The sequence below is a fragment of the Osmerus mordax genome, chromosome 6 (assembly GCF_038355195.1).
Source record: "Osmerus mordax isolate fOsmMor3 chromosome 6, fOsmMor3.pri, whole genome shotgun sequence".
Classification (NCBI taxonomy): Eukaryota; Metazoa; Chordata; class Actinopteri; order Osmeriformes; family Osmeridae; genus Osmerus; species Osmerus mordax.
In genome coordinates this window covers 13,507,676-13,528,945 of record NC_090055.1, presented here as the reverse complement: position 1 = coordinate 13,528,945, position 21,270 = coordinate 13,507,676, and the positions used below count along the sequence as shown (strand labels likewise).

The window sequence follows — 21,270 nt, the reverse complement described above, 5'->3', positions numbered from 1 at the left end:
GCCATGGTAACACAAGCCAGGTCCTTTTCTGAGCGGTTCATGGACAGAACCTCCACTAACATAGCTGTGGTGTGTCATCCTAGGCTCTGACTGTCTGTAAACACTTTGATGCATGGGACAGAAGAAGGAGGAAGGATGAAGGGGGGTGGGGGACGTTCTGAGAAAGATGTGGTTACTTGAGAGAGGGGGGAAAGGTGGATGGGAAGAGAGAGCAAACAAAAGAGAGAGAGAGACTCATGTTTGAGTATTGCTAAAGAGTGCTCCTATTTATAGGGAAGGAATGTACACAGAGGCCTCTTGGAAAGAGATCATAACAACAACACCCTGTAACACGTCTACAAACACACAGCCCTGAATTCATCGACATAAAGCACCGACACCAAAGAGTGAAGGGTGAATTATGAATTATGCTGATTGCTGAGCCAAGAGACACCTTTGGAGCCATTGATAGCAGAAAGAAAAGGTAAGAAATACCATGCACTTCTGTATAGACGTACAGTATTTCTAATGATTTATTTGGTCTAATTGTTTCTTTAAAAAGCAAAATACATACATAATGTACATAATGTTCCGAAGACGAAGCTAGAAATGATCAATATTTGAAGCAGAGACAACTTCTGATCTCTTGAGTTAAAGAGACAACTGATGTTTTGTCGCTGTCATTGATGAAGAAGAAGATTCCTACATTCATCAAAAAAATGTGGCACACACAGAGACACATGCAGGGAGTGGCAACATGGAGCTGTACCTAATTCAGTTATTGTTACCACAACATCCTACTGTATGACTTTTTTTAATTACATTTTGTTAACGTAGCAGATGATTTATCCAGAGTGACGTACAAACAGTCAGTTATCTCAGACATGAACACTATTATTGGTTTGCCAACCAATCCATCTGACAACCATGATTTGATGTGTGCATCAAATCAGTGCATTGTCCAGTATGTGCTTTGTAAAATAAAAAAAGTACTGTTTTCTACTGTCTGTCACTTGAAGCAGGCTGCATTAGTTCCACTGTGTGTTGAAGACCAGGCTATACCCTACTAGCTTAGTTTATGCTTCTGCGGGTCTGGATTCTTAATGTCATGTGCGGAGCTCTGCATTTTTGAAACTTGAACTTGAAACTTTTTAGTTGTGCAGCCTTGTTGTGTAGATAGACAGAATATTTTTTGCACTAGGTGGTGCTGTTGAGCAAAATGGTGGTTTGCTTTGCAAACCTTTGGGGGTTTTGCCAGAAATCCCTACTCTGTGTAACCCCTCCCTCCGCCATCCAACCAATCATTGGGTGTGCTTTGCCTTCGGCAAGGGCACAACCTTTTGTTCTCTGTCATATATATAACTAGAGAGGGTACAATTTCTGGGGAAATTGTAGGGTGTGCTTGCTTGCGTCGTTTGCACAGGGGTCCGTTTTTACATTTTACAACTGATATTTCTGTATATTTTATATAAAAATGCATAGGGCCTACTTATTATTTATAAAGTTTACATAGATTTAAAAGCATATTTTTTTGCTGCTCATTTACAACTCAAAATACGAGTGAAGTGTAGAATGAAATATGATGTTTTCTTATTTCCCCTGCAAGAGGCAGCCTCATAGCTGAATCAAAACGAATAAATTTGGCAGACCGGTGTAAAAATTGACCTAATCTCTATGACAATGCAACGCAAAATGCGATATAGCGCTGTGTGGAGAAGCTGCCCCAGTAAATTGTACTACTAGGCCGCAAGGTGAACCACGAAAAGTCTTTTAGAAAATGATTCCCGCTCCACAGTCTGGAATCTACACAATCTTTAGCTCATAGAAAAGAACGAGTCGTGCTAAGCTACCCAAAAAAAGTTTGTCGCTGAAATTCCAGTCAATTATCGTTGCGTCTATGTTTTATGCAGAACTAGTTTCTTCAGAACGTAATAGGATTTTGGTGGCACGGTTCGACACGTGATCGTTCTACACCAATAAGGTAGCTGCTTTTTGTCAACATGGATGGATATGTTTGGCAAATAGAGGATGGGACCTTGCACGTAACAGAAATTCGGCCCCTGACAGTGTTTTGCATGTGATACACTGCGGCTGCAAAAGTGCCTGTGAGACAGGCAGATGTTCATGTTTTTCTGCAGGACTGTGTTGCACCGACTTATGTCGTTGTTGTAATTGTGCCAACACAAAAGAAACTGAGGAACTGGAAGACAACTGTCCTGACACTGACAGTGAGGACTGAGTGTCCTTAATCTGTTATTCCTTATTCTGTTTTGTACAGTTTTATATATCATATTTCATATTATTCATTACGATTGTTTTTATGGTTGATCAGTGTTTTCATTTGTGGAAGAATGAATGAATGAATGTTACAACAACGACATAAGTCTGTCTGTTTGTCTGTCCCCCCCCCCAGGTTAATGTAATAGCCTAGTTTAATAACTAATGTAATATTGCACATATTTTCGTACTATTTCCCCTAAAGCAATAAGTTTAGGCTACTTAGAGACCTTCCACTCATAAGTGTTCTAAATGGCATAAATGCTGCCAATTGACGTTTGACGTTGGCATGTACACTGTCTGCTTCATTTGAGCTTGATAGGCTAAGCATTCTGTAGCAAATAATAACAATAAACCCACAATTTATTAATTAAAACTACTGCATAGTTGCACCGAAAATACAAACGTATGCAAAGGCAGCAATCGCTATCGAATCAACAGACGTGCAATTTAGCTAGTAGGGGAATAATACAAACAACGAAGATCACCAGTTAACTTAATTTAAATTAGCAAGACTAATACAATAACAGGCTTAAATTAACTGACAAGTTAGCTATACGACTTCTCAAAGACGCGCAACTGTGGTGTGAAGCGCGTATCCATGCTATTCTCCGACATGCACTCTAACAATCACATAGACGTCCTAAAATTTTGTACAGCCCTATTTCTGATACCATGGTGGCAGAAATTTTGTCGTGGCGGGCCGCCACGGCAAAATAAACATAGAGGAAACAAATGTGCAAGGTCCCATCCTCTGTTTGACAACCATATCCATCCATGTTGACAAAAAGCAGCTACCTTATTGGTGTAGAAGGATCACGTGAACCGTGCCACAAAAATCCTATTACGCTCTGAAGAAACTAGTTCTGCATAAAACATAGACGCATCGACAATTGACTGGAATTTCAGCGACAAACATTTTTTTGGTAGCTTAGCAGGACTCGTTCTTTTTTATGAGCTAAAGATTGTGTAGATGCCAAACTGTGGAGCAGGTTGAAACGATAACAGGGTTCACCTTACAGCCTATACTACAGTACTAGACTACTGCTGTTTTCGTCTTGGTAGCGATTGCGTTGGTTGAATTCGATGTAACGTTCCGTTGTACGGTTTAGGCAGAAATTAATTATTTTCATGAACAGATTGACAAAGTTTAGGCTGTGGCAATGAAGTTCAGGTTAGTAGTCAGATAGTTTCACCTATTGAAAGACTTTTGATTTAAGGAAGGGGAGTGCCGAACATGTTCTGTTGCCGTTTGACTTCCTAAACAGCTGTGTAGGTGTTTTTGTAGTGTGTCTCGCGTAGGCTACAGCGTTGCAGTGAGCAACACTGGTTTGAAACCACAGGTAATGATAATTTCACCAACAAATCGTTTACTTGTAATGTAATGTCATAATAAATCCTACAACGAAAATGTATTTGTGAGGAATGTTTATTTTAACGATTGAAAACAGATGCATCATAGACCACTGTAGTATGTGTTGCCCGGGCAACAGAGGCTAATGTCATGCTAATGCTTCAGTGAAATAGTAGACTACCGTTTCCGAAAGTAGATGTGGGCTTACTTCCTTAATAATATCAGCTAATATTGTACATTACATTTCACAATTGTGTTTCACATCACAAAGTAAAATGAGTAAATAGTTATCACCCTGGCCTCTTTGCTTGTGGCGTTTCTGCAGCTGCCTTGCAGTAAAGCTATAGTTAGCCTAGCTATCCATAGATATATATATCTATGTAGCTATCCCCCAAGTTAACAGATGCAAAACGAATGTTCTGCTACAGGTAGTCACGCATGTTTTCGTGACGTAGTGACGTTAGTAACGTCAGTGACTGTGGCTAGCAAATTAGCCACCGTTAGCTTCACTTTTTGCCACAAAAACTTAACTTGAGCCTAAACCATGCAACGGAACGTAAATAAAAATACAAGCAACTCAATCGCTACCAAGACGAAACTTTTGACACCTAGGTTGTCTATGTAGGCCAAATATTGACGAAGATTTAGGGGGGCAAAAAGAAATAATAACTAGAGAGGGTACAATTTCTGGGGAAATTGTAGGGTGTGCTTGCTTGCGTCGGTTGCACAGGGGTCCGTTTTACAACTGATATTTCTGTGTATTTTATATAAAAATGCATACTTATTATTTATAAAGATTACATAGATTTAAAAGCATCTTTTTTTTGCTGCTCATTTACAACTCAAAATATGAGTGAAGTGTAGAATGAAATAGATATCTTCTCATTTCCCCTGCAAGAGGCAGCCTCATAGCTGAATCAAAACGAATAAATTTGGCAGACCGTTGTAAAAATTGACCTAATCTCTATGACTTAAACGTCCTTTTAAGTTTTTCCCTTCTCGTGATATTTTCAGGCATTTAGCCTACTCATATTGCATTCATTCATTAATAAAGAACCCCCTTTGAAGATTATTCTACGACGTTACCGGCAGTAGAAGATGGAATCGCGATTCAAACAGTACCATCTGCTAACTGAAAATATGCCCCCAAAAACGTAAATAAGCTTGACATTTATTTAGTGGAAAATCGCTCATTCATAAAAAGCTCACTGGTAGCGATCATTGTCAGTAACAACGCAAAATGCGATATAGCCCTGTGTGGAGAAGCTGCCCCGGTAAATTGTACTACTACAGTATAGTACTAGACTACTGCTGTGTTTGTCTTGGTAGTTGTACGGTTTAGGCTGAAATGTATTATTTTCATGAACAGATTGACAAAGTTTAGGCTGTGGCAATGAAGTTCAGGTTAGTAGTCAGATAGTTTCACCTATTGAAAGACTTTTGATTTAAGTAAGGGGAGTGCCGAACATGTTCTGTCGCCGTTTGACTTCCTAAACAGCTGTGTAGCTAGATGTTTTTGTAGTGTGTCTTTCGTAGGCTACAGCGTTGCAGTGAGCAACACTGGTTTGAAACCACAGGTAATGATAATTTCACCAACAAATCGTTTACTTGTAATGTAATGTCATAAATCCTACAACGAAAATGTATTTGTGAGGAATGTTCATTTTAACGATTGAAAACAGATGCATCATAGACCACTGTAGTATTTGTCACCTGGGCAACAGAGGCTAATGTCATGATGCTAATGATTCAGTGAAATAGTATACTACCGTTTCCGAAAGTAGATGTGGGCTTACTTCCTTAATAATATCAGCTAATATTGTACATTACATTTCACAATTGTGTTTCACATCACAAAGTGAAATGAGTAAATAGTTATCACCCTGGCCTCTTTGCTTGTGGCATTTCTGCAGCTGCCTTGCAGTAAAGCTATAGTTAGCCTAGCTATCCCCCAAGTTAACAGATGCAAAACGAATGTTCTGCTACAGGTAGTCACGCGTGTTTTAGTGACGTAGTGACGTTAGTAACGTCAGTGACTGTGGCTAGCAAATTAGCCACCATTAGCCACAAAAACTTAACTTGAGCCTAAACCATGCAACGGAGGGTAAATACAAATACATTACATTACATTTACATTTAGTCATTTAGCAGACGCTCTCATCCAGAGCGACTTACAGTAAGTACAGGGACATTCCCCCGAAGCAAGTAGGGTGAAGTGCCTTGCCCAAGGACACAACGTTATTTTGCACGGCCGGGAATCGAACTGGCAACCTTCAGATTACTAGCCTGATTCCCTAACTGCTCAGCCACCTGACTCCCAATACAAGCAACTCAATCGCTACCAATACGAAACTTTTGACACCTAGATTGTCTATGTAGTCCAAATATTGACTGAGACTTAGGGGGGCAAAAATAAATAATAATAATATATATATATGTGAGAGAACAAAGGTTGCGCCCTTGCCGAAGGCAAAGCACACCCAATAATAATATATATGTGAGAGAACAAAGGTTGTGCCCTTGCCGAAGGCAAACACACCCAATTAATATTATTATTGTTTCTCTTCACACCCCTAAGCCTTCGTCAATATTTGGACTACGCAGGGTTTAAGTAGAAATTAAGTTTTTGTGGCGAAAAGTAAAGCTAACGGTGGCTAACTTGCTAGCCACAGTCATTAGTTTAGCAGCTTGTTAACTTCTGGGAGATAGCTAGGCTAACTGCTTTACTGCAAGGCAGCTGCAGAAACGCAACAAGCAAAGAGGCCAGGGTGATAACTACTAGTATTTACTTATTTTACTTTGTGATATGAAACACAATTGTGAAGTATAATGTACAATATAAGCTGTTATACCATGGTCTGGGTGAATACTCGATTCTGATTGGCAGCAGGGCTGTCCATTATCGGGTGATAACGGACACCTACTATGTAATTGCAGCAAAATTGTATTTTCACCGTTCTAATTTTTTCCGCTGGTTACATAGTATGAGCCTGTACAAAGTGTCTGAATTAAGTAACCATAACAGCAGGGACCGAGTCAAAGCCTCCATTTACAATTTTGAAAGACTTTAAGAGGCTAACTTGTATTTACAACAATGAGTGACTTCAATATTTATTTTGTGTATGTGAATTTTTTTGTTGTTGAAAAATGTTACTTTTCTGAATGTAGTGTGTCAGTGTCACGTAACCGCTCATCTCACATCCCATTCGCTATTCACCTCGATAGTCAATCTACTGCAGACAGGCTCTGCGGTTGACATATGCTGGTGCACGTAGCCTATCCTGTATGGCTCTCTGCAGTGTCCGTGGACCCTACACAGACGCGTTTGACATTGTAGTATAAATTAAGCTTAGGAAGTACAATGTGATGGTACATGAATAGCAGGTCATGTGTGCCTACTCAGTAATGATCCATTAAATATGCAGTTGTCTCCAGGGTAATCAAAAGCCAGGGTTGAAGGTAGCACAGTTGGATGGTGGCATGAAACATCTGCTACTGTCAAGGAGGAAATTACTATCCCTGCGCTTAGCTGAAACTGAACAGGGATGTGTCCACTCAGATAAGCTACAATATACAGCTTCATCAGGAGCACCACCGAAAATACGTTTGATACATCTTATAATGCCCTGTGTTCTTCTGTCTATAGCATCATGGAGTTCCCAGTTCAGGAAGTCTTCCATTATAAGGACCAGGACCATTTCCCTCAGCTGCTCTTGCAGCTCAACAGTTTGAGACAGGAGAGGGTCTTCATTGACTTGCTCCTTTGTTCTGACAACCAGGAGATCCCCTGCCACCGCAACATACTAGTCTCAAGCAGTCCATACTTCAAGGCCATGTTCTGCAACAACTTCAGAGAGACCCAACAGAATAGAATCAACTTGAAGGGGGTCTCTGCCACCATCCTAAGCTCCATGGTGGACTATGTCTACACGGGCCAAATCACTATCACCATGGAGAACGTGCTGCCTTTGATGCAGTCAGCATCCATGCTGCAGTACGGCCACCTGTTTGAGGCCTGCTCCGTGTTCCTCCAGGGCCAGCTGAGCCCAGACAATTGCCTGAGCATGGTGCGTCTGTCTAAGATCCTCGATTGCACCAGCCTGAGGGAGAAGGCCAGGGAGATGGCCATGAGGAGCTTCTCTGATGTGGTGGAGTCGGAGGACCTGCGCGAGCTCTCGCTGCCGGAGCTGATGGGCTACCTGGAGGACGACGGCCTCTGTGCCGAGGAGGAGCAGGTGTTCGAGACACTCCTGGCTTGGATCCACCACGACCCCTTCTCACGACACGGAGCCATTCACGACCTCTTCAAGAAGGTGATGTATTGCTTCTCGTGTGTTGCAACCAGCAACTGCAAATTGGTTGACAACTGAGGCGTTAATTACTAACACGACTGATCTGATATCCAGGTTCGTCTTCGCTACATCCACCCCACTTACCTGTTCCAGTTCATCGCCAGCGACCCTCTCATTCAGTCCTCCAGCTTATGCACTGAGGTCATCGAGTCCGTCCGCCGCCTTCTGTTCTCCGTCAGCTCCCTGGTTGCTGGCGACCTGAATGCCCTGTGGGGAGCTCCACGTCGTTACGCCTGCTGTGAGACGCTGGTCCTGGTGGGAGGAAGGAAGAACAACGAGCAGACTTCCAGGGAAGCCATTCTCTATGACGAGCATACTCAGCAATGGCAGTGGCTGGCTAAGCTGCCTGTCCGCCTCTACAAGGCCTCCTATGTCAGCATCCATAGCATTTTATATGTGCTGGGAGGCCTGACCATAAACACACAACCCATCAAGGTCTGCACAACCGTATACACGCTCTCCCTCAAGACCAACTACTGGAGAGAGGCTGAGCCCTTGCTGGAGCCACGTTTCGCCCACCAGAGTGTTTCCTACCTACACTTCATCTTCGTCCTGGGGGGCATCTGTCCAGACAGGAAGGTGTGTGACTCAGTGCAGAGGTACAACAGCATGTTTAACCAATGGGAAGCCGTGGCGCCCATGCCTGAGGCTGTGCTCAACCCGGCTGTGGCCGCCCACAATCAGAGGATCTACATGTTTGGGGGAGAAGATGCCATGCAAAACCCTGTCAGGATGATACAGGTACTTCTAATGGCATTTGCAATGTTTTACAAAACTCTCGCCTGATATGGTCAATTTACTCTAGAATCTACTCCATAAACGATAATTAATCAGCGAGTCAACCAATCAATGCAGGGAAATTGCAGAGCAAATACAGTTTTTAATTTAAAATGCAATTAACGATGTGCCATGTAAAAAGTGTTTTTGTTTTCTCCAGGTGTACCATATTGCCAGAAATCTATGGTCTAATATCGAAACCAGAACAGTGAAGAATGTTTGTGCCCCTGCCACTGTTCTAAATGACAAAATCTACATTATTGGAGGTAAGTGGGATTAGGTGTACATTAGATTACGTGTTGGTGTGTTTGTGAATGTATGTGTTGGTGGTGAATGAGACTCTACTGAGCCAAAGAAAGACAACAAGGCATTGAACATCAGACTGTGGCTCAGCTACTAAACCAAATAAGCTCAACAAGACAATAGATTTTTCCTCATAACGTTGTCCTGTTGCAGGTTACACCAGGAGAATGATGGCCTACGACACCAAAGCCAACCGGTTCATCAAGTGTGCCAACCTGAAGGAGCGAAGGATGCACCACTCTGCTGCTGCCCTCAACAACAAGCTCTACGTGACAGGGGGACGCTACATTAATGGACAGGATGTTATCGAGGACTCTGACAGTTTCGAGAGCTATGACCCAAAGACAGACACATGGACCTCAAAAGGGACACTCCCCTACAAACTATTTGACCATGGCTCCCTGTCCATGATATCTATCTCTGACAAATCAAACCCTTCAAGGGTTTGATTTGCCTGTCAGACAGTCAGACAACACAGTGATAGCTAGCATTAGCTATCACATAAATCATTGCCTGTTATTTGAGAACGCCCGTTATTAATTAAACATTCCTCTTAATTTATGTTGATGACATTGCTGATCTTACAGTTAGCATTCATAGCTTACTTGATTATTAATTTAAAAATGAAATCCACTAAACAGAAATAGCACATGGATAGCATGAGCAGAAAATTGGTTATTACTGCATTGTTTGCTACCTGAGAAAACCTCTTTGTGTTGCCTCATAGATTTGGGGTGTTGTATTTATTCATTGATGTGATTTGGTATTTTTGTATGTATTTTCTGATTAATAAAAGCAAATTTCACCCCTAAGACTGTGATGGTAAGATATTGTAAGCCTTTCAACTCTAGCTATCACTGTGTGGCATAAATCATTGCCTGTTATCTGAGAACGCCCGTTATTAATTAAACATTCCTCTTAATTTATGTTGATGACATTGCTGATCTTACAGTTAGCATTCATAGCTTACTTGATTATTAATTTAAAAATGAAATCCACTAAACAGAAATAGCACATGGATAGCATGAGCAGAAAATTGGTTATTACTGCATTGTTTGCTACCTTAGCAAACCTCTTTGTGTTGCCTCATAGATTTGGGGTGTTGTATTTATTCATTGATGTGATTTGGTATTTTTGTATGTATTTTCTGATTAATAAAAGCAAATTTCACCCCTAAGACTGTGATGGTAAGATATTGTAAGCCTTTCAACTCTAGCTATCACTGTGTTGTCTGACAGGCTCTTTGCAGTCAAGTGACACAAGAGGAAACTTGAGAAGCACATAGATCTCACATCCGAAGGCGAACCACTCGTGCTATTCATGCCCAGATGGGTTTAAGTGATATTGCAAAAAATCTAAATATGTGGAAAATGTAATATGATAACAAAACTGTAAAACAAGTAGCAGATTATGTATTCATACAATACACATTATACATAAATGGTCCAGCCCTTTTTATTATCAGCCTAAACCAAAGATTTACAAGATACTTCCAGTATTATTATGAATGTATACTTAACTTTTTTCAATACTTTATACAGTTTTAACTATTGTGCTGACAATGCTCATTACTTTAGCTTAACTGAATTGAGTAGCTACATGTTGGCCAGATAACATTACACAACCCTGTAAACATGGCTTTCAAATCAAATGGAATTTGTTTAAGGGAAACGACAACGTGTCAGAGCACTAGTTATTAGTGAGAAGAGTTGATTTCTAGTTCTTTGGAACCCAGAACATACTCTACTAAAGTTTGCCCTTCTGAAATACTGTAGAAGGTGAAAGACGATGTTGTGTGTGTATTAGGGGTTACTGGAAATTATAGGTGATCCAATGTTATTTTGGGAAACAAACAAGGTATGAACATAACACCACATAAATCATGTGTCCCCACCAGTTGCTGCGCTGGCTGGCAGATGCACGAAGCGGTGAGCCTCATAACCTGAGCCTTGTTTCACAAGACAACCTGTGATAATTATGAAATTGGCCTAGGGACTGACAGCAACAGGTGTGTGTGTGTTAGTGGCTGTGCTATATGTGTGTGTGTGTGTATGTGTTTGTTTGTTTGTGTGTGTTTGTGTGTGTCTGTGTGTATGTGCACATGGGTGGGGACTACAGCTGCCTTCTGACAATCATAACAAAAACTCTAACATTATGACATCTGACAGCTATACTCAAAGTACTCTCACATAACTCTCTTTCTACACATGCACTTAATCAGAATACATGATTTATTTAAATTAGATTTAAAATAGAATCATTTCAAAGTATTGGTGCTCTAGTCCAATCTCATATATGTTTACGTTTATCTTGACTTTGTAAGTAGGTGTGTATGTGACCTTTGACCTTTAATTTTGAACCAGAATAATCCATTGGCTGTCCATATATGAGGCAGTTAGTAAGGCACCTGCTCTGGTACTCCAGTTATGTAGCATCTGGCTGATGAGGCACTGCTCATTTGCTCCGCAGTCAGATACCAGTGGAGCCACTTCAAAGCACTACTTGTAATACTTTCAATTAGGCTATGACGTCATAAACATCTGCAGTGAGACAACAACAACAAACAAACAGCATAAAATCAAAACTGTCTATATTTGACACTGTTTTGGCTGCTTTGTGTTAAAACTTGAATACGGTTGATCTACACTTGAAGACAGCACTGAGACACTCAGTGTAGAATCAATTTGGTGTTTATTACATGATGTTCTAGGATGATTTACATGCATTCAAAACATTTAGTATGATTATTTATCAGCTCAAAATCATATCTCCAATAACACAATGTGACTGTGGCAGGTCAATCAGATATTATAGTGTAGGAGATACTTTAATGAAGGATTTTGACATTCCACTCTCTTTTCCACATCCAGTGAGTAAACAGATACTAGCTAATTTCTTCATAACAAATGTAATACAATTTTTACATGTGGTAGGCCCACAGTCCACACAGGCCTCCTTATCAATTATACAGTACTGCCATATTTAAAGTTTCCACTGTGAAACTCTGCTCTCCTGCTAAATCCTCAGAAGAGTTTGGACTTTATTTTAAACCTCAATGATGCAATGATTCACTGGATTCTCAGAAACGAAGCCTTGACTGATATATATTTTTACTTAAGATTAGTTAGAAATAGATAGGAAATGCTTTACTTGGAGAACTGATCAAAAGACAGAATGAGCACTTTTAACTGAGTTAATGAATACGACAGACAATGTTTTCCCTCAAACGGCATAGGGTGATAATATTCCTTCACTGGACAGTTTTGCAATACTGAAGATGATAAACAAAGCCACGTGTTGATGGATAGTTTCCAAAGAGGGTGGGCCCAAAGTATTTCCGGATTCTTCGCTGTAGGATATAAGAACAGCTGCGTATGCTGAGCACCAGACGAAACGTTCAAGACAATAGAGCAAAGGGATACATATTAACAAAAAGCGGTCTGCGATACTGTCATATCTGTAGAATTTTCTCAAGACATTCAGCTGAAACATGCCTTTTCTTGGACAGGATTGGAGGTCGCCTGGACAGAGTTGGGTTAAAACAGGAGGAGGATGGAAAAAAACATCAAATGAAGAAAAAAACAACAACGTTTCAGACGAGAGGTCAGTGAAGAGAATAAAATGTAGTGTTTCACATACATTCACAGCGTCATCACATTAAGAAGCAACTCGACATCGAAAGTTTCATATAACCACAACCATCCAAGATGCTTTTATCATACTCCAGGAAATCGCTCTGCCGAGACTGCTATGGTGTATTTATTTTAAAACCAAAAGTTACCAAGGGTTTCCACAACAGCTGTGCGTTTTTGTGTGTGTGGAATTATCTGCCTGGAAATAATTGTGCTATTTATAGCAAAACAACAGTGACGCTAGTATTAACGGCCATATTTAACATACCGGTACACATAACAATCGATGTATACTTTTTTCCCCAATCAAGTTCAACATATTTCAATGTAATGTTGAACAAAACATATTTACAAAAGCTTTAGAGATGTTGAAAATTTAAACTTTTGGCTTCCTCCCCAGCTACTGCAAAGTAGAGAAGGAGTGCTTCAAGGAGAATGTGCTGTTGACCATTAGTTACGACATGGCAGCCAAGAAAAGAAAAAAGGATTTAATCAACAACAATTCCAAGGTTCCCTGTAAGTCTAGATGCATAACAATCATACAACACAATACAGCAGAACTTAAAAGTTTTTACTAGGGACCCAAATTAGCATAATATAAATATGGAAATTATAATATATGATCATTTTATAATGCATACAAATAATAAACTGTTATATGGAATATTCAATATGTTTTTCAATGCCTCACTTTAGATTTCCACAGAGAAAAATGGATCTATGTTCACAAAGGAAGCACCAAAGAGGTAAGACGATTTTCCTATATCATCTCTCTCAATGTTTTATCTCTCTGGCCTGTACCCTGGACTACGGGCAATGATGAACTAATTCCCAATTATCATATAGCGTCATGGATATTGTACGCTGGGAGAAGCCTTCAACCGCTTGGATTTCTGCAGCGCTATCAAAGACACCAGGCGATTTAATTACATTGTTCGGGTAAGTTCCCTCTTTTACCCAGTGTCAGGTGGCACATCCTCTGTGGGAGGGTGTAGTTAGCTTTATCAGTAAAACTGGGTGAGCAGAGGCAGCAGGAACAAGTTAAAGTACAGCCTCATGGTGGGTTGGCTTTTTGCAAGGCCCTTATCACCTCACTACAGACTAGAGGAGATGTTCTGTCTCTGATATTGGCGTGTGTGTTTGTGTGCGTGTCTGTGTTGCTGTGTTTGGTGGTTTGTTTATGTAAAGTTTCTAGAAACAGAATGCATCGGCTGTCCGAAGGTTTGTTCATTTAAGCTAAGTTGTTCACCTCTCCTTATGTAAGTTTGTAGCATCCCTTGTCAATACATTTCCATTATCATAAAGTTCTCTGTTGAATATATTATAGTTGATATTTACAGAAGTGTTTATGCAAACAGGCTTACAGTACATCAGTTGTATGCATTTTAAAGGTCACATATCCCAGTTAAATATTTCAAATCCAAACTTTTGACGTTGCCACCGATGTTACCACCGACGGAACTGTCCAGTCTCCCAACATGTACCTCCATGGGTACTCGTGCAGGATATATAGGGGGTACAGGCATAGACATACACCATTTAGAAGGCCATGAGGATGAGGAGTAAGGTCACTGACTAGGAGGTCTACACTCCGGTAGGTGTGATTGGAGTTTACCAGTTAGGCAGCCAGACAGTATTGGCCCCTCCTCATGCACCCTTGTTCACTCCCTCTCACTGATCTGATAGGGCTGGGTATCTGTTTGCCCAGCTACATGGGGATTGAGGGCCACCACAGCTCAGATATGCCCCAGTCAGATCTGTGGGAAGGGATGAAAGGTGACGGACATCTGTGCAGTGGGGTGAAATCACAGGCCCGGCCCTAATGAAACTGGACTTGAGTTTACTCAGTTTCTCTACACACCTCTACCCACTAGGCTCTCTACAACCCCCCCCCCCCTCTCTTACTGGATGTGCAATTTCTGTAGCTGGGTCTCTGTGGAAGACTGAGGCAGTGTTGTATCTCCATGCCTACATTGGGGCTGTTTCATTTGAAGAAGAACAGCAAGTTGGGGATGTCCATTTTTAGGACTGTTAAGATTCTCCTTGTGTCCAAACAAAGCACTTTGGAATACATCAGCTAACTCGGTATCCTTTACAAACCTTTAGCAACTTTGAGTATTTCTGCATCAAATGATTTCTCCACAAAGTACCCCATACAATGGTCATGGTTGAAGACTGGCTTTTTTTGTAGGAACAGGGCTGCAAATGCAGGGTGTCAGAGGTACAATGGCGACTGTAACAGTAGACCTAGGTCTGGATGCATTGAACCCAGATTACTTATCCCTGGCCTGATTGCGTAGTTGAGGTTCTTCTCAGTTACACTGATTAGGTTTTCACTGTCAGTCAGGGCAGACCACATACACCGTTACTGTGAGGACATGTTATAACCTCAGTGGAAAACTTGGTGTGGCGTCATACTGCAGAGTTGGCCTCTGCAGTGTACTATTGGAAAGTGCATTACATTAGCCAAGTGGAAGTATAGTGCTGGCTCGATGGCTAAAAGTAGACACGTCCCATGCCTGCTACTCCAGCTCAACACAGGCACAGGCTGGCAGACTATGCCACTTGATGGGATGAGAGGGGCTTAAAAGAGGGGGAGGGAGAGAGGGTGGTGAAGGTGTGGAAAGGGGGCAGAGACGGGTGGGCCGGGGGTTTTCCAAAGGGTGCTGACAATATTTTGTCACATGGTTGAGCAAAGTGGGGGTTGGGGTGGGGGCAGTGTTTCTCCATGATGTCACCAACTTTGTTGTTACATGCCATGCATGCTTTCTAGGGCCCTGGGGGCTCAGAGTTCAGACACCCATGCACACTAGAAAGCCGCCCCAAGCCCCTCATGTTATCTACTTTAGGTGTTATACAGTATGTATAGTACAAAAACTAACCTGAGACCTACCGGGATCTTACATAACATCTTTCTATTGGTTTCTTTGCGAATAACAAGCACATAAATGCATGTCTAGGCTGATGGTCCAATCAGGAATATTGTGCTTCCTACCCAGTGCATCTCCAGAGAGTTTTATCCAAATGGAGAAGTTCCAACCAGCTACATGGCCATCGTTGGAGGCCGCGATTTGTTTAGAATGGAGCCTAGAAGAGAGAAGCATAACAAGTGGTAACAAATGGTGGAACGGAAAGTCTCAGGGTCTGACTGCTTGATATTTATGTCTCTGTTTCTCTCTCCTAGCTGCTGGAGCTCATAGCCAAGTCCCAGCTCCCTTCCCTGAGTGGAGTAGCTCAGAAAAACTACATGAACATCCTGGAAAGAGTAGTGCAGAAAGGTACGCTTTCTCCATCTCTTTAAATTGCACTTGTCTCTCCTAGAAAAAGATTTTGCATCATACCGGCCATGCATGCAACAACTTTAAAGAGATGACTGTGGTAACAGATAATAGTTGTTGCATTGACAGAGAGGTTATTACTTGCGTAACAGTCCTTTTTTTAAATTGAGAACAACAGAACATTTTATTTGTTATTGCATTTTTCAAATAAAAGAAAAGTCAAATAGCCCCTGTCCCGTACTGTGTATAATCTGACTAAGGCTAGAAGGCTAGGACTTCAACAATTGTTCCATCTCTCCTCCCTCCAGTACTAGATGACCAACAGAACGTGCGTCCCATCAAGGAGCTGCTCCAGAGCCTTTACATGTCGCTTTGCAGCCTGGTCCAAGACATGGGGAAGTCTGTTCTGGTGGGAAACATCAACATCTGGGTCCACCGCATGGAGAACATCCTGCAGTGGCAGCAACAACTGGACAACATCCAAATCAACAGGGTGAGGACACTGGGGGTAGCTGGATCCATATTTAGCTCTGAAAAAATGACCACTGCACCTTTTTCTTTCATTTAAAAAAAGGTTGAGAAGGACAATTTTGAGTGAGGAATAGAAGGGTGAAATTGGCAGCGGCCTCTTAAATTTTACCCTTCAATTCTTCATTCAGAATTGTCCTTCTCAACTTTGAATTGGTGCAGTGGTCTCTCAATGTTTTTCCAGAACTGTATGTCATCAGTGGAGAGGTATTCTAATGAATCCATATGAAATCCATGATTTATGTTGGACTATATTGCTTCAGCTGGACAACATTCAGATCAATAAGAGGACGCAGATGTACCTTAACATGATGTAGGTTGCAGATGTGCAGATTGACTTCAAGATCAAAGGATAATTTAAAAAAAAACTGAAAGGCTCCCTGTGTGACAAAAATCAATAGATCTAAAAAATCTATTAAATGGAATAGAAGAAACACCCTACACCCATTAAAGCAGCTTCGTAGTTTTTTGTGACCCAGTGCATTTGTGTGTTGGCCCAGCCTGTGTCCTGTGGGATGAACTTGACTGACCTGCCCGCCAGCCTGCAGCTGAACATCATGCAGTGTCTGTCGGACGGACAGGACCTGGTGAGCCTGGGGCAGGTATGTCCAGACCTGGGAACCCTCACTGAAGACCGGCTTCTCTGGAAGAGTCTCTGCCAGTACCACTTCACAGACAGACAGGTATGCTGATAGTGAGAGACTTTGATTACACCATCTTAGGGCTGGGCGATAAATCGATAAAAAATATTATCGAAGTAATGACTTCCCTCAATAAAGATATCGTAACATTAATTCATTTTCAATAATGTCGATAGAGAATAATTAGAAACAGCAGTCCATTTAACTTCTGTGATGCAGCAGAGAAATGTTATACGCCCACTAAAATACACTGAGCACCTCGAGTGGAGTAGGTAATATTAACCGCGGAAAATAAGTCTTGTTGCCGAAAACAGTGGCAGCGATAGCCATGGCGAGGGAGCAACTTCCAATGAATAAATTATTGATAAAAAGGTTAGTCTTTTTCAGTTATTTGGAAGTGGTTTGGCTTTTTGAAATCCAACAAAGAGCAGAGCAATGTTCGGTGCAAATTGTGTCGTAAACAGGTGGCTACCAAGTCTGGTAATAGCCTACGACAAACCTTTTTTTACCACCTCAAGCAATATCACTCGTTGGAACATGCAGAAAGTGTGAGTTGCTACTACAGATCTGTGGTCTATCATCTTAATTATCGTTATCGAATGGAAATATAAATATCTATTGTGATCATTTTTTACCCATATCGCCCAGCCCTAAACCATCTCTTTCTCACACACACACACCCACACCCACCAAGTCGCTGGTATTCCTACTAGTCCTCAGCCACAGTTAACCACACAAAATGCACTCCCCCTGACACACACAAAAGCTCAATTCATGCATTAGAAACTATGTTCTGATTGAACAAACACCTCAGTCCTGGAGCTTAACTTAAATCGAGCAGCACTCATGACAAGCTAAACATAGCTGTTTTTGTGTGTGAGCTACCTTGAATGACTACCATGGTACCAATTTAATAGGTCAGCATCTCACCCAGCTAAGTGAAGACATGGGTCAGATTGTGATATACTTGTTCAAATTAAGCATTTCACAGGGGTCCATGTAAACCGGAGGGACTGGCTCATCCTTTACCAATCCTCTGTCAACCTTTACAGATCCGCAAGCGCCTGATCATGTCAGACAAGGGCGGTCTTGAGTGGAAAAAGATGTACTTCAAGCTGTGTAGATGCTACCCACACAGAGAGCAGTACAGTGACACCTTGCACTTCTGCACACACTGCCACATCCTCTTCTGGAAGGTACAGACCCCAATCAGTGTCTTGATTTGTTTCATCACCCTGACGTCTCTCCATGCCTTAATTTTTATGTTGATTACAAGCTCTTCCCCGTCTCCCTGGGTTAAAGGTATATTAAAAGTGCCCTACAATATGTGAGCCTTAACCACTGTTCCTCTCTGCCTGTCTCTCTTTTTCCTTCCATCTCTGTTTCCAGGATACAAATCATCCCTGCACAGCCAACAACCCAGAGAGTTGCACCATCTCTATCTCTCCCCAAGAGTTCATCAACCTCTTCAAGTTCTGAGACATGAACAGCGGAACCTGACTGATGGATTGTACATACTGTACATACTATATTATTGTTGATTTCTCAAAGGATTCCTGGACTGACAGACTGTGGGGAGTGGGACAGGGGATGTAATTAAGTACCTGCTCGAAGAGCGGAGCATTCTGGGGAGCTTTTCAGCAGGAAATGAAATTAATATCGTAGAGAGGGTGAAAATAGAGATACAACATGGTAGCAAAAGAAAACAAAGGTACTCTCAAGTTGATAGTAGGTTAAAGAGTGGTTCATGACTGTTTGATTTGTTATTAATTAGAAATGTTTTTGGGATACATTTTTGAATTTCTTGATGGAACATTAACTTGAAATTAAGCCAAAGGTATTTAATCAGTATTTCAAGAGTTGAGAATATAATTGTCGGGTGCTCTGAGAAACTTTGCAAAATGTCCTTTTGTTTTGTCATATAGGGACAAACAGGATTGTGTAGATATTGAATAGATTAAATAGGTGATAGGAGTTACCATTTTGATACTCATTTATAGGATGACCTATCTTTTCTTAATTTATTATTTTGCTTTTTCACTTTTATACGTTTTGATATCTAAAAAGATAGTGTATGAATGTGTTTACGTTTTCATAGCTGTAAGTAGTTACAACAGTATCACAGTATTACCAAAGATAGAATAGAAATACAAAATAATAATAGTGTGCCTTTTATATCATGACTGATGACAGTTAACTCAGTTAATTCAAGTTCAGAGACAAGATGGAACTTTAATAGCTTTAATAATTAAGATGTTTATTAAAGGCAACCTGCATGATAGTAACTTTTTCACCCACATTTTATTCTGTGTTCTCATGTTCATGGGTATGACAGCGAGGAACTAGATCTGAAATGGTGCAATTTTGACTCAAACCCTCCCGCTGCTTTCACGGTGAGAAGGCGAAGGACATGCTGTGCAATTGTTGTGTCATATCTGATAAATAAAACCTTTTAGAAAATACTATTCATGATGAAATTGCTCACCAAATCCCCAGTCCTTTACTGTAAATTCATATTTTAGATTAACTAAAATATGAAAAATAGCTGAGTAGCTATTTTATTAGGTACAGTACACCACCAAAAATGATGTCATCCAAGTATGAGAAATACTCCAAGACAAAAACAATTTAAAGACAAAAAAAAAAATTATTATGAAATTATGACAAAATAAATTATATTTCAAGTTCATATCTTAGAAATCTTTGAAAGAAAACCAGCAAATGATATGGTTTAGAACATGTTAATGCCTGCTTAATGCCCTTCCCTCCTGTCATGGCTGCGACACTTTAAAGTTTAGATTATGCATAGTGTGATTTACCTGACGTTTGCTTGCTCCTCAGTGTTAAAAACCCTCCACAAAAATATAAGCAGGATTGCATGTGGTAAATGTTAACTATTCCATCAGTTACTCCTATTAAACCAAGATAAGTAAAACTCAGGTTTACAGATGTCAGATCGTGAACATGCAGCCAACCAACCAACCACAGTTATGCTAAGTTGTGTCTGATGGCTCAATATTGTTGCCATGAAATGGTTTATCAAATAAACAATTGCAAAATAATTCAACATATTAACTGACTAGGAGTCATAACTTAATAGATACAAAGTGATTTTCTATAGTAACTGTTTCCACATAATAGTGGTAAATCATTTGAGGCAGCACATGGATTTCAAACTGCTGTATCTCATACTGCACCACCTTCATCGTCAGGGTTGGGGTCCTTCTCTGTGATGAAACTCTGGGATACACGTATGACCTTCAAAGCCATTTTGATATCTGTGGTGTTCCTTACTACAAAGCTGCAGGGTTACATAGCGGCTTCTTCCCTTTAAATTAGTCTTTAAAAGTTGTTTCCTATCTACTTATTTTACTATCTACACTCAAATGAACACAGCCTGTTATGTAGACCTGTCTGGTAACTCAAGCTCACATTCTGTTTCATTTAAAAGGGAAACAACATGAATGCAGGGGTCAGATGGCTGAGTGGTTATCGAATCATGCTATTAATCAGAAGGTTGCTGGTTTGATTCCTGGCAGTGAAAAATTACATTGTGTCCTTGGGCAAGGCACTTCACCCTACTTGCCTCGGGGGGAATGTCCCTGTACTTACTGTAAGTCGCTCTGGATAAGAGTGTCTGCTAAATGACTAAATGTACTTGACCAGGCTACATCTAAGGTGGTACATTCATATATACCCTCGTTTTTTCTAAGCTATTTACATGCAAACACGTATTTGGTGTGGAATGTCTCAATGAAAGCCTCTCTCTTGGTTCAACAAAAGGACAGAGTAGCACGTTTCTCATGATCAGGGAATGTCATGCTTCCAATGAGTGACCATACTTCAGAGACGCACCGTACCAAATGAGTTACGAAAAATAAAGATCAGTAATGGCTGTTGGTCTCTATAACACTGTTTCATCTTTTCAAAACACTGACTAGTGTTTGGTTACACATATTAACCGTTGCATGTACTGAAATCTGCTGTTTGGTGACTTGGTTGCAGATATTGGTTTTTGCATGATAACGCACAGAGTCCAGTACACATGTGGAGATAGAGACCCAGTTGTGCTGTACTCCAAGGCGGAGTTCAGAGCACATGGTCAAACTGAGTCCCAGCAAGTGGTTTGGTACAGTTGTCATCCATGAT

General features: G+C 40.9%; 2 protein-coding genes across 2 annotated transcripts; both read left to right on the top strand.

Moving 5' to 3' along the window:
* Positions 1–329: 329 nt before the first annotated feature.
* Positions 330–10,483, top strand: klhl38b (kelch-like family member 38b). The gene is made up of 5 exons (XM_067237909.1): positions 330–463; positions 7,257–7,923; positions 8,017–8,703; positions 8,900–9,005; positions 9,196–10,483. Exons 1-5 carry the CDS (start codon positions 408–410, stop codon positions 9,489–9,491), a joined length of 1,812 nt encoding a protein of 603 aa, XP_067094010.1. The 5' UTR covers positions 330–407; the 3' UTR covers positions 9,492–10,483.
* Positions 10,484–12,428: 1,945 nt separating this feature from the next.
* On the top strand, positions 12,429–19,402 carry fbxo32 (F-box protein 32). The gene is made up of 9 exons (XM_067237747.1): positions 12,429–12,645; positions 13,075–13,190; positions 13,371–13,420; positions 13,521–13,613; positions 15,859–15,952; positions 16,261–16,445; positions 16,981–17,163; positions 18,174–18,317; positions 18,511–19,402. Exons 1-9 carry the CDS (start codon positions 12,533–12,535, stop codon positions 18,598–18,600), a joined length of 1,068 nt encoding a protein of 355 aa, XP_067093848.1. The 5' UTR covers positions 12,429–12,532; the 3' UTR covers positions 18,601–19,402.
* The last annotated feature ends 1,868 nt before the right edge of the window (positions 19,403–21,270 follow it).

Bases quoted from the DNA above. Each gene is read 5' to 3' on its own strand.
- klhl38b (XM_067237909.1), top strand. From the start codon at position 408: ATGCTGATTGCTGAGCCAAGAGACACCTTTGGAGCCATTGATAGCAGA. The intron at 464-7,256 runs GTAAGAAATACC...TTCTGTCTATAG, and splicing joins ATTGATAGCAGAAAGAAAAG to CATCATGGAGTTCCCAGTTC. The intron at 7,924-8,016 runs GTGATGTATTGC...TCTGATATCCAG, and splicing joins TTCACGACCTCTTCAAGAAG to GTTCGTCTTCGCTACATCCA.
- fbxo32 (XM_067237747.1), top strand. From the start codon at position 12,533: ATGCCTTTTCTTGGACAGGATTGGAGGTCGCCTGGACAGAGTTGGGTT. The intron at 12,646-13,074 runs GTCAGTGAAGAG...CTTCCTCCCCAG, and splicing joins AACAACGTTTCAGACGAGAG to CTACTGCAAAGTAGAGAAGG. The intron at 13,191-13,370 runs GTAAGTCTAGAT...GCCTCACTTTAG, and splicing joins CAACAATTCCAAGGTTCCCT to ATTTCCACAGAGAAAAATGG.